Raw genomic sequence first — 14218 nt, 5'->3', positions numbered from 1 at the left:
ACAAAAAACCAACAAGGTTTATAGGACTGAGCATACAAACAAAAGAGTCGGCCAAAGCAGAAGCACCAAATAGTGACTGCGAAGAAACAAAAGCAAGAAGCAAAACAAGAAAGAAGACAAGGTAAGGACTAAGGGTCCTGCCTTGTCACGAAGAAATCAATAATAAAGGGGTAAACTCGTGAATGATCCATAGTCTTAGAATGTCGTGTAAAACTGTTGTAGGACTGTTGCTGCCTAGAGAGACTGATGCAGTGTCTAACTAATCTGGAATGAGAAGCACTAGAAGGCCTTTTCAAACCCCGTGGAGGAGAAAAGGGAGAGAAAAAGGCAATAATGAGCTCGTCTGAAGTATGCCCCTGAGGTATAAAAGACTACAGGGTAATCTCTCAAGGATGGGTGGCCTCCTGAAGATGAAGTGCAAGACACCGCTGATCAAAAAAGCTAAAGAACATCGAAAGAGAAGAACAGTGTCTGAAAAGGCAGTAAAATCTCCCTCTGATATCATAGTAAAGAGGACATCAAAATATGAAGTGGATCTCAATCTCAACCTCTGCCAAAGTACACAACTCACATATCCGATCAGCCCGATCCATATGGTGATCGGTCTGAGCCCTAAGGCGGTGAGAACCAACTCTGAATGAACCTAAAGAAAACCGCAAAGCATGATTCCAGCACTAATAGAGACAAGCAAGGCGAACAATAATAATATCCTGAGTCTCAAGAAAATGTTCAGCATAGAAGGCCATCCTAGGTCACAGACCTCCCGGGGGATTACTCTAGGTAGTGGTAATGTACACTCTATAAATATCCTGTCTGACATGCTCGTTCAACTCATGACATGAGGGAAGAAGATGAGCAGAGCATCAAGTGAAAACTAGTAAGGAGGAAGACGATCTATCTAAATACCAATCGAACCCAACAAAGAGGTGGCTTGGGTGTACCAACAACGAGACCTAGTGGAGGTGTCAAATCTCAAAATCTCAATAGAAGAACAATATGCCAAATGAGAGTATCTCTGTCGATCAACACCCAACTCCATAAAACCACGAAGCTGATGAAGAAACCAAATCAAGTCAAAAATGGCGGCAAATTTGAGAGGATGAGCTCCAAACTCAGCTAAGACAATGCTGTGATGGGTGACTCTGTGACATCTTATGATACTCTGTAACATCAACGTTTGAACATGGCGGCAAATTTGAGAGGATGAACTCCAAACTCAGCTAAGACAATGTTGTGAGGGGTGAGTTTGTGACATCTTATGGTACGCTATAACATCAACATTTGAACCCTCTTTATAAAAGCCCAATCAAAAGCAACAAGAGAAGGCCCCCAAACCACTGAGCCATAGAGAACTGTTGGATGAACCAAGGAGTCCAAAAGGGACAACTTGGACAAAATATCCTGGAAATAATGCCTGAAGCATTGTCTTTCTAGCAAAGCCAAGGAACCCATGCCCTTACTAACTTTGGACTGAATAGTTGGACTCAAGCTAAAGCGCAACCCCAAGAACTTCGCACCGAGATATATATAAGAGGAAGTAATCTCAACCTCCTAACCTTGAAAGAAGAAATGAAGATTCTTTAAACAGTTAAAGACCATAACCCGAGTCTTAGACAAATTGACCACAAGCTACAACTAATCACAAAAAGAAGCCAGACCATCAAGGAGTCTCTGCAAGCTGTCAACAAAAGAGGCCAAGAGAAGCACATTATCAGCAAAAAGGAGAATGGAGATCAAAACCTAATGCAAATAGCACCCATCTCCCAGTTGAGAGGAGTTCAAAAGGAAATCCTCCAACTCATCAATATACAAACCAAACAGTGTAGGAGAAAGAGGACAGCCCTGCTTCACCCCAATTGTGGTCTAAATTGGAACTAGAAAAGCCCTCCGGAGTCCTAAGCCTACCAGTTGCCCTCTCATAAAGCCTAATAATAGCAATCTGCAACATATCTGAGATCCCAATCTCATGAAGTCTCTAAAATAAGGCCAACCTAGGAACAGAATTGAAAGCCTTACGGAAGTCAACAAAACAACAATAGACCTTCTGAGCACGATGCGTAGCCTCCTCAATGATAGACCGCAGTGTGAATACATCATCCATAGTCTGATAGTTTGCACGAAAACCAGCCTGCCCTTTACCTCTACAGCCTCTTCTATCAAGCTCACTAGATAACATGGTGTTCAGAGCAGTGGCATTAAGTTTGGCAAAAGTATGCCCGATCATAATAGTTCTTTTGTTACCCGGATCAAAAGCAGGCCTAGACTTGTGAATAGGGTAAACCACATGTCCAGACTAGGACTCAAGAAACCCAATGCAAACCACTCTATTAAAGAGCGTAGGAAGGTAAGATCCAAGAACCGAAGCACCAAGTTTGAAAAGTTCTGCCTAGAAACCCTCTTCATTTGCTGCTCAGCTGCATCTAAAAGATTTGATGGCCTCAATAATACTGGAGTAGGTGAACAAATGGCAGTATGGAAGTGGAGTGGAGTGAAGAGGTGGCTGCCCAAGAATGTGGTAAAGCGTAACGATATGGGAGGTCAAAAAGTGGTAGTTAAGAGTGGAGGAGAGGAGGGAGCATTGAGGGAAAAAGGTACGTCAAAAGATTTGGAGATTCTGAATAAACGTGGAGCAAAGGGTTCTGCACTGAAAAGAGGCAAAAGAACGTTTCTTGTGGAGAAGAAAATGGAGGTATGAAAGGTGCAGATGGGTGAAGGCAGAAGACTAAGTCTCAAAGGCAACGCGAGCAGAGCAATGGAAACCTTTGCAATCGGTATCAAACCATTTATTCATAGGACAAGTATTCCGACGCTTAGTACTGAGAGAGGGAGGGGAACAATGAGGAATAGAAACGAGAGCAAAATCCCAAATGGCAAAGGCAAGTGAATCAAACATGTCAGAGGCAGCAAGCGACTCATTGAAACTAGCAGGTGTCAGAAGTCTCCTAAGGTGGTAAGTAAAAAGCTCACCATCACTCTCAAGGTAATGAAAGCGAGTAGGAAAGGAGACAGTATCAGCCAAGCAATGAGAAGACTAGAAGGAGTGCGACGGGTGGGGTGAAACGCAAATTGAAATGCTAAGAAGAGCATGATCAGCCAAGGGAGACGCAAAATGGTGAAACTGGGAATGGAAGAAATGAAGGAATGAGAGGAAATGACATAGTCAACAACACTCGGACCACCACAGTCCGGCCAGCAGGTAAAGAGGTCTGATCCAGGAAAGAAGGATAAACTATTCAGAATCAACAACCCAGAAGACTCATAGAGCTGGAGGAGGTGACGGCCATAACTTGAGAGCGGTCCAAGAACATCCTCTAAGGTGCGCTTAAGTCCCATACTAGTCGGGTCTAACTCAGAAGTGCAGTTCGAGTTAGAACCACGATCATGCAAAGGAGTCTAAAGATCCCTAGTTCGAGCATTGAAGTCTCCAAGAATAATAATATCACCCAAAGCCTCAAACTGTGAAATGCTCTCCTGAAGGTCACCGAAAGTATCTCCATTCTCTGGGTCATGAATGGCATAAGGAGAGGAGGTCGGAGGAAAATAACAAACAACAATAAAAATATCTCTGTCGATATTTTCGCCGACCAATCCAGAGCCACATAAATCTAGCAAAGGTATCCGAGTGAACAACTGAAGTGAAACTAAAAATATCATCACGAACCAAGCAAGCAGCACCCCCAAACCCATGGACCCCGCCAGAAGTCCAGACCTCATCTCTGCAAACTAACAGCCATTGATAACCAGGATAACCTAAAAGAGGGCACATGGAGCTCTCATGAGTCTCGGTAACGGCCAAAATATCTAAGGAACCCACCGCATCCTGAAAAAGACCGGGTAATGACCATACCATCCCAACAGTTGACAAGAAAAGACGGGGGCTTCCTCTTGTCAGACTGCTGTCGGGACCGTCATGCCGGTTTGGAGGTTGTCCTCTCTACCTAACCAGTAGGAGGAGAATCACGAACCACTACTCTAAGATTCCTAATAACAGCCCATTTCCCAACATGCCTAGCATCTGCCACAATTCCCCGAGCATATTTGAGTTCTATAACCTGTGCTTTAGTAAGATCCTCGTCTAGATAAATTTTAGAGGGGAGAGAAAACAACTTTCTCTTCGCTCTAAAGGCACGAAGCCTATCTGAAAAAGAAAAGAATCTGATGAAAAGGGTGTCCCCGTACCAAACCAACATCTATCCAAGGTAATATCCGAGATACCAAGTTGATCAGAGAGAAAGGAATGTCCAAAAGCAGCAAGGTCGGAAGTGGGTGTAAGACTACGAACATGCAAGTTGAGCTCACGTGCACACCGCACCCACTCGTCATCAATCTTACCTTGGACAATCTTGTCTATACTCAGCCTAGGGGTAGTAGTATCTGTATTGGTGCAAAGAGAAGCCAATGATTTCACCTTTTGTTCAATTTCTGCAATCAGAGAAGAGTGAATTGTTGCCATTTCGGTCTGTTGTTCTTTGATTTTGTCCAGCCTGTCCAGCTGTTCAATGACAACCTCTATGTTAGATTTTAACCCTGCTGTTTCAGAGATGAAAATATCTGAAAAATGTTGAATATTCGAAGTGTTTGATTCCATAGACTATTTGAGGTTTGCAATTTTTGTTGTCAATTTAGAAACCCATTCTTTCAACAAGATGTTATCATTCTCCAGCTTCAAAACACGATCACATAAACGCTGGTATGTGATGGTTTGATTTTGAGAGGAGTTATCACCTGTAGTCATTATAAGCGCCAGTATAAACCAGGGTTTGGAGCCATAAGAAAACCCTAAGAGCAGTCGGAGTCACAGCAAACACTGGCGACGAAAATCGACCAACAAGAGGCACAGCAAACAGTGGCCACGAAAGGAGGCATGGCAAAAACTAGCGAAGGAAAACCCACAGCCACGGAAGGGGAAATGGCTAGAAAAATCACAACCAGTGTTCAATAATCCCATCTGCAATAGTTGTCACAAATGATACTCAAAAATGAAAGTCGCCGACGGCAAGACACACAGCAACCTCGGCCATGATAGGAAGAAACACAATCATGCAACCCACGATCGAAAAGTCCGACTGAAACACCCATAATGAACTCGGCCACGGCAAGAAACACGGCGACCACGGCATGAACAGGCAAAAGGGAAGAGGGAGGGCCACGGGAAGCATGAAAAAGAGGGAGGGTGACAACAATCACGGGAGGTCTAACAGTAGCCATGATCGCAAGTCGCAAGCGCCGGCATGGTCACAAGCGCAAAAAACACCTATTTTTTGCTTCCACCTGTGGATGCAACAATATTCACGTGCTAGAAAAGAGAGCTTTCAATTCCAAGCTGGGAGAATTTATAATTCTTTTGAGTATTTTCAGCACTTTGAATTGATTAAATGCCCAATGAATTGTGCAGAGGCATTGGTCTTATTCAAATGCCAAGATTGAAGTAATCGGCTGAAGAAATCAGAGTTTAGATGTTACAATTTTTTCCAGAATTCTTGCAAAGGTTGAAGGTCTTCAAATAATGCAGATTGCAGCATTAAAAAAAGGCTTGCATTTAAAGTAATAAGGGAGCCGTAGGGTATATAGAGGCCACGATTGTCAAGGAAGAGTGAAGTTTTGGCTCAAGGAGACATGTTTTGTCAGTTTGGTGCCTTAACTTTGCAATTCCACCCTTGGTGTTAAAGCTTATATGTTTCCAGTTAAGCTGCATTCCATATTTTGGTGATAAACATACCCACAATCAGCTTCAAATTCTTATTAATAAATTCTATATGCATGTTTTCATCATTGTAAAAATTGCAATTTGGTGATTAGCAAATAAAGATCTCTTGCACATAGTTCGTGTAGTTAATTCTGAATTTCAAGCATTGTTATTTCAACATCCCCAAAAAACGAAAAAAAAAAAAACACTAACAATTAATAAAATTTCAAAAAACAAACAATCCAGAAGAGACTTTGGGATAGAGCAGAACTAACAGGGTTATTACAGTTAAATATAGTGGGGGAGGTATTAACTGACTGAAATATCACCTTGCTCGTTTATCAGGGTATGATGCCAAAACATGCAAAGCAGCACACCATATATGTGAAATGCAAGCTCATCTAGAGGAATTTGAAGAGAAAAAAGAAATAAAAACAGAAGCATATAGAAGAAATGGAAAACTTGGGTGGAGAGGCCTCTTCAAATCTTCATCCTTCATCACCTCCATCTACAAGTAGTGGTACTGCGAGTTTGAACATTGGGACCTAGATTTGTAAGAAAAAGTCCACATTAGATTCCCTTATTGTTCCATGCATGACTCCTGGTGCCCAACCATTGGTTGAGAGCATGGATTGGAATAAGAAGCATGAGGCTATGAAAATGGCAATTGAAGATTGTTGGTTCTACAACAAACTTCCATTTCATGCAGCAAGGTACTCATTATTTTTTTAATTTCCATGTCTTGATTTTCTTGTCTTTAGGACTCAAAGAGTATGCCACATTTATTAATTTAATTTTTCAAGTTGAAAGTAAAACTTAGTAGTAAATTTATTTTGTTTATTTAAATTGTTTTAGGTCTCCTTATTGGCAAATTGCGATAGATGTTATTATTGTTTGTGGTACAGGGTTCTAAGCCCCTAGTGATGAGGAGCAAAAAGGTCATATTTTGACCCAAGAGGTGGCTGATGTCGAAGTCACAAGTATCAAGCAGCCTAAGGTAGGCAGGAGGAAGGGTTGCACCATCATAACTAATGGTTGGACTAACAAAAGAAGTAGAATGCTACTAGACTTTCTTGTCTCCTCACCAGGTAATTGTAAAACTTGTACTTCCTACTGTTAGTTTGTGGTGACTGATCAGGAACATACTGTACATACATCATAAAAAAAAATTTGGGCTACTATTCCCCAATGGCACAAAACTTTGGGCTACTATTCGCCAACTGGCTATTGTTTATATTCGCCAATGTATGGCCGACATGTTGTAAATAATTTTAACCCTAAAGCAAGAAAAAATACTTGTATAAAAGGGCTTAGGGTTAGGGATTGTTCCATAAGGTGATGCGAAAATTGGTTCTTGTGGCGATATTGAGCTATAAGGCATTACGGATTGTAATCAAGTTGTAGAGCTGGATTGTAATAATATTGGACTTGTTGTTTGGTGGACGTAGCCCGTGGTTTGGGTGAACCACATTAAACCTTGATGTCTTGTGTTCTTTTCCGTGATCTATTATTTTTTGATATTGTTTATATTTGCATGTAATTGTTATTTCTATCTGAGGTTTAATCCTAACACCTACTTTGTAAACTATATTCAAAAATCAACAACAATTTGATGATTAAGTTTTTAAATTTTGATCGTACTAAATTGTTTATTTTTCTTCGGCTGGAACAGTGTTTTTGAAATCAATTTATGCTTTAGGAAAAACAAAAAATGTTGAATATCATTGTAAGTGTTGAACGACATTAAACCTTGATGTCTTGTGTTCTTTTCCGTGATCTATTATTTTTTGATATTGTTTATATTTGCATGTAATTGTTATTTCTATCTGAGGTTTAATCCTAACACCTACTTTGTAAACTATATTCAAAAATCAACAACAATTTGATGATTAAGTTTTTAAATTTTGATCGTACTAAATTGTTTATTTTTCTTCGGCTGGAACAGTGTTTTTGAAATCAATTTATGCTTTAGGAAAAACAAAAAATGTTGAATATCATTGTAAGGTCTTGGAGAAATTATTGAAGGAGGTGGTGAGGGGAATGTGATACAGATAGTCACGAATAGGTAAAATTCTTAGGGGAGAGGCAACCCACCTTGTTTTGGACCCCTTGTGTTGCTCATTGACTTGACCTCATGTTGGAGGATCTTGGCAAACTTTCCTAGATAAAAACATGTGTAGAGCACACAAGTATTTGCAATTCATATATAAACATGCATAGATCCTCAACCTTATGAGGAATTTCACAAATAAGAGAGAGTTGGCGCATCCAGGGATCACCCATTTGCAAGAAATTTTATCACGTTGCAATCCTTACTTCAATCCAATGCTGGTTTGAAATACATGTTTGTAAGTGAGGAGCCGACCGCATCATCATATGCAAAGAGAAATGCAAGGATTGAGACAGCTAATTGGGATTTTGATGAGAATAGCTTTTGGCAACCGGCCAAGAAGATTGTGCAAGTAATTTTCCTTTTTGTTCACATTTCCCATTTCATTTCATCATTGTTTGTTCACACTTGTTTATGTTTACTGTTCATTTTTTAAAGTAAAACTTAAAGCTTCATGTTTCAACCTTTACAATGATCACAATTCATAGAGCCTCTTATTGTTCTCCTACGAATTGTTGATGGAGAGAAGCCCACAATAGTGAACATTTATGAGGGCATGGACAAGCTGAAAGAGGCCATTAGATCTATTTACACATGGAATCAAGCTAAATATGATCCCATATGGGAGGTCATTGATCAACAATGACACAATCTACTTCGCAGGCCTATACATGCAACTATCCACTACCCTAATCTGACATTCCAATTTCACACAGATTTCAAGGTTGATGATTAGGTGTGGAGTGGGCTCCACGATGTTGTAGAAAGAATGTCACCTGATTCATCATTCATTAGTTGGAGCAAATGTAGTCCATGAGATAGAAATATATAAGAATTCACAAGGAGACTTCTCACGAGACTTATGCAAGAAAAACCAGAGAGTAATGATGCAAAGTAAAAATCTAATTAGGGCATAATTTAAAATTTAAAGCTTAAACTTTTCTACCTATGATTCTAATTCTATTAATATTCTACACTGATAAAGTCAAAGCTATAGAATATATTATAGCATTGATTTCTATTTTTTCACAATTTAGATGCATGTTGGGAGATGTTTGGTATTCAGGTGACAAATCTACAGAGGATTATAGTTTGTATCTTGAGTCAACCACATTAGTGTTTCACACTACATACACAACTGGAGCATATTCGAGCATATACACTCGAAAAAGCAAACAATTTGGAGTGAAAGGGTTGAATGATCTTGTGTTTGTTCATTACAACCTTCGCCTCGATCACAAGCAAATCTTTGGCACTAACATAGCTATCATTTTTGTTGGATTTTTCGAGGAACACTACAGATGTACTAAGCACTGTCGGATGTAAGGGTATGTGTGTTCCAAAGGCAGCTCTCCTCATATTAATAATTAATATTATAATAAATATAACCATAGTTATATTATTATTATATTAATTTATCACATATATATATATATATATATATATATATATATATCATAGATAATTATATATAGGTCTATCCAACTAAAGCTACCACACATCAACAATTTTAAAGGAGGTTGATCCATAGGCAAAGCAAAACACTAAGATTGATGATGTTGCCTTCGTTGATGAAAACTTGGAATGGGTTGACCAAGTGGATCAAAAGGAAAAGGCAATATCAATGTCAGAGTCAAATAAAGACCCCTTAGAGGACCTTGAGGTTGAGAGTGAAGAATCTAAGGATGCGGAGGATGAGGATGTAGATGTAACTAAGGCTGAGCCTCAGACATAGGCAAAGATCATGGCTGCAAAATCTTCCACATTCTGTCTTAGGCATATACGTAGGAAGGTTGTGGGGTCAACTGGTCACTAATTTAAGTTACTTTGAGCCTTAGCTTTCCAAGCTCTAGCTTTTATTTTGATATATGTTTTGAACTTTTGATTCCGTAGATTTCATTTCATGTATATTGTAGACATTTGACAAACATTATTTATATTTATAAAGTGTTATTTGGTTAATTTATTTCTTTAAGAATTTGCATTTACACTTACATGATCAATATAAACTTGTGTATGCACGCAAAGTAGCTTTTATTTATCTTAATTATTGTGTTTTTTATGTTAAATAATGCCTTAAAAAGTTCAAATCTTTAAATTTCTTGGGCTTTTCAATTTGTAGAAGTTTTGCTAACTCCAAGTCAAAAATCAGCTTTTCGATTTTGAGACAAGACTGAGTAGTGTAACACTGATTTCAAGAGATCACACAACAACAAGAGGATTTAGCAGAATGCAACGTGGCATGGAACCATGTGGCATGCCTACCATTGCTACAATGTCGCAACTTGAAAATGTTCGGTCATACAATTCTATGATACAATCACGTTAAATATAAATGAAGTGATTGCACTATTTTTTTTATTGAAATTGTTTACAAATCTTGTGCTCCTTCAAGCGACAACATGAGAATTACAAGCTTATTCAAGCTCCTTTCGAGCAACCACACTAGAAACAATATTTGGAAGACCAAGAGTCACAACTTAAAATTCCACAAAGATGTCTCTCTTGGGATTTGTACTAAGGTCTCCACAATGAGAACTCGTCGCTTCAACCAAGCTAAATCCCGTGGACATAATTGTGCTATTTTTAACTAAAAATTGGTTACAAATATATTGTTCATACAACCATCACCATTACAGCAATACAAGCTCCTTACAAGCATACACATTAGAAATACTAATAACCTGTGGAAGACCAAGAGTCACCACTTAGAAGTCCATTTTTTATTTATATATCACCTCCATATTAGAAGTCAATTGTCAAAGACAAAGATTCACAACTTAGAATTCCACTTTAGATGTACCTATGGGGAATTAATCTTGGGTCTTCATGATGAGAACCAAATGTTTTAACCGATTGAGCTCTACTTTTAGACAAGCAATTATACTATTATATTAAGCTTATTTAACCTCCCATTTCAGGAATCGAACACAAGATCTTCTTATTACAAAGAGAAGCAGCAACCGCTGCACTGCAGGCCAGTGCCTACAAGCAATTATACTATTGAGAAAACTAAGCAATATAATATCCCCAAACAAGATCCTAAATTTTTCCATGACCAATTATCAATTCCTCCACAACCAATCTTGAAATAGGACATATATAGATCAAAATAATGAGTATGATCATAGTTCAAAACTTGCAAGTCAAGAAAACTTAGCAAACCTAATTTTGACTCAAACCCAACAACACATCTAGAACCAAGCAAATAATAAAACATTTAAATTCCTTAAAAAACATAAATTTGTGCAAAATATAGTTACCAAACATTTGAAATGATTGTGCCAAACATTAAAGCTGTATTTTCCATTAGATTTGAATTGAAAAACTATAAAACTAGCAAAAATACTTCATGTTCTTTGCCTGATGGATTACAATAGTCCATAAATGGGGTCATCTCATATCTTTGAAAACCCTATAATTAAGATTTATATAGTTTGTGCATCTTGCATAGCATAAATAGGTCATCATTAAGATGCAATTGAGTTAAGGATAAATATACAACAAGGACTATGAGAAGATGAAAGAAAAAAATCCCAAATCCTACAACAGAAGCTTTTGAATACAATCTCAAAGTTGTTAATGCAATGTAAAGATAAGTATAGATACTCTCCTAGGCTCCCCTCATAGACTTGACCATCTTCATTAACCTATAATGTGGTTATAACCAACACTTAGTATCAACGAAATCTTGGCCTTGACAATGATTTTGAGTTTAACACCATAAAGCCTTCTAAATTTCTGCAGGAAGAACATTAATTGTTAAGTTTTTCAACCAATTGTTTTTTATTGATGAGCTACATAGAACTCAATAAAATCAACTCAATATAGACAATGGGTACATCAATTTTCAAATTCTTAAGGCAAGCCTGAATGTTGTCATTTATTGTAACCTAAGATGATCTTGATCTACGCAATGGTGTTGGATCACTACATTTTTACATATTGACTTTCATTTCACTTATATGAGACTTCAAATGTTTGATCATTGTAAACTTAAAGAATTTTATCATTGTTAACTATGCAGTCAAATAATATTACTGTGAATGGGGTGTTTTACCTAATAAGTTCATCACCAAGGTCCTACTGACACTAGTTACTTCGGTTTACATAGGGTACATATTGAACACTTATCACTTTATGTCTCAATCCATATGATTAAGACACGCGTCATAATCTTATGTACCCCTTATAATCTTGGCTTAAATAACAAAAAGATCCTCTTTGTATTCTCAATTTGATCATCATTGTATACTTGCATTATTAAGAAAATAGCATTATTCTTTCATATTTAATATCTTGTGTGCTTTAATTGAAGATCCTAGATATCTCCTCAGCCAATCTTGCACAAAATAGTGTTTAACTCTAATACAACTAATAAACCTAGGGAATGATAAATACAGTACTGTTGTCTAATATAGCCAATTTGATTATAGGCAAACTAGTTTACATCCATGTGCATGGATATGTTACAAGCTAGGGTTGCCATTGCACCAAAAGATCAACCTATCAATGGTTGGTACAACCATTAGACTAATAGAACATAGGAGGAAGCTAAGCCATGTCACAAATCGCAAAGGGGAACGTTGGCGGTTAGTCCAACAATCCCCCCTCAGCATTATTCAAGGAGCTTCAAACCTGTGACCAAGCTCTGATACCACTTCTTACAAGCTAGGGTTGTTGTTGTACCAAAAGATCGACTTGTCGATGCATGATACAACAACTAGACTTATAAATGCAGGAGGGTGTTAAGCCATGTCACAAATCCCAAAGGGGAACATTAATGGTTAGTCCAATGAGATATACATTATCATACCATTTTTATTCCAATTTAGAGAGTCCCAATCTTGTAAATCAGTATCACTATTGCTGAATGTTTAGGCCTTAACATCATTGTTTGTGTAAACATATATGTAGTCATCAGATAATCAGTTTAGTATATTCATATGGTATTTCTTGATATTGATAAAGGAAATCAAATCTTACAGCTAAGTGATAGGTGCAATACTTACTATTTTAAAAGGATCAAAATGTCCGCAGGTCTCTGACCTAGAAGTAGGATCGGACACCTACCATGACAACGGCACAGCTTCAAAACCACGAGTTTGGTCCCCTGACATACTATAATGTAAAGCGTTCAGAGCAAATGAGCAGCGGCATCACGCCAGCCCATGTGAATGAGGTCCCAAATTCAAAATCGACAGGTGCACCCCCGTGCCCAGATTATGGAAAACTAGAAGTGGCAGTTGATTCCGGTGCAAACCGGGGTGAAAATGATTGCATTAAATAATTGCCAAGACTTATCAGTAGGTTACATCTTCCTTCTCGGATTAAAACAAAACTATGGTATAGAAAACTACATGTTCATAGCTCTGAATAGAAAATCATTCACTGTATCAAAAAATAAATTAAAAAAGGATGCCGCGGTCCGCAAAGTTATACTTAAAAGCAAAATGAACACTCCGCAATTAAACAGAGGCTTGTCCAAAGAAAAAAGAGATAAACATCTTTGAGCTAAATAGAGGATTCTTTTCAACTGAGAACCTCCAAAAAAATACTATGTAAGATTGAAACTACTACCACTACATGATGATCGAGGTGGCTGACTCTAAAACATAAGTTTAGAAATAATAACCAATTATCCAGAGAATAATGCCCAAGTTATAAAACTAACACGGAATTGAAGGTGCGAGCGTTGCATTGATGCTCTAATAATACAAAAGAAAAATCTTGTAGAAATGAGTAAAGAAGACAGAGAACTATACCTCTAATTCAAGCAAAATCCACTCTTTAGTGTTGGTGGCTGTGGACCAATGGGTGCGGAGATCAGGGTCCAAAACGTGAACTGCCTTCTGCGTGGGGGATTCGCGGGACATGCCCCTGATTTTGTAGGGCAGTGCCTTCACCCGAGGCTCTAACTCCACCTCCATCTCTGCTGCCTTCAAGAATGCGAAAATTACACTGAGCGTTTTATTGCAAAAATTAAGAATTCTCCCATAGCAGGTTGGCTCAAGGTGTGAATTTTGAAATACGATTGTAGTCTGCCGTATCAATGGTCTTTCTCGGCTTCCCCCAGAAACAATGGTGAACCAAGGGTATATTTTATTTGGATCACCGTTTCCGACTCAAGTATTCGACTAGAGGTACAAACGTGCAAGTTTCAGTTAATAAATATCGTCATTTTCTTAGTCGATCGGAGCTCTATTCAAAGAAATGCTGAACAACAAAATGATTAAAATTTAATCTATTACATTCAATATATCAAATATTATAATTTTAACAAATATTTGTAGTGTTTATTAAATTATTTTTAACAAATATTTGTAGTGTTTATTAAATTATTTTTAAAAATATATTATGTTTATAATAAAATTTAAAATTTTGATGTATAAATAATTGTCAAATCTAACTTAAAAATATAA

General features: G+C 37.8%; 1 protein-coding gene across 6 annotated transcripts in view; it reads right to left on the bottom strand.

The window, feature by feature from the left end:
* The window catches only part of LOC149574814 (uncharacterized), a 281315-nt gene extending 267298 nt beyond the window's left edge, over positions 1-14017 (bottom strand). For 5 of the 6 annotated variants that reach the window (XM_089814650.1, XM_089814651.1, XM_089814645.1 and 2 more), the window contains exon 1: positions 13562-13937. In XM_089814650.1, the coding sequence (XP_089670776.1) occupies positions 13562-13726 (165 nt within the window). In that variant the 5' untranslated portion in view covers positions 13727-13937. Of the gene's footprint in view, positions 1-13561 lie in introns of all 6 variants that reach the window. The other variant, XM_089814646.1, reaches the window with a different exon arrangement.
* Positions 14018-14218: the final 201 nt, after the last annotated feature.

Source organism: Cupressus sempervirens, chromosome 2, assembly GCF_028749045.1.
Source record: "Cupressus sempervirens isolate cs-2001-9-10 chromosome 2, ASM2874904v1, whole genome shotgun sequence".
Lineage (NCBI taxonomy): Eukaryota > Viridiplantae > Streptophyta > Pinopsida > Cupressales > Cupressaceae > Cupressus > Cupressus sempervirens.
The sequence above is the reverse complement of the archived record's forward strand: the minus strand, read 5'-3'. Positions and strand labels throughout refer to the sequence as shown.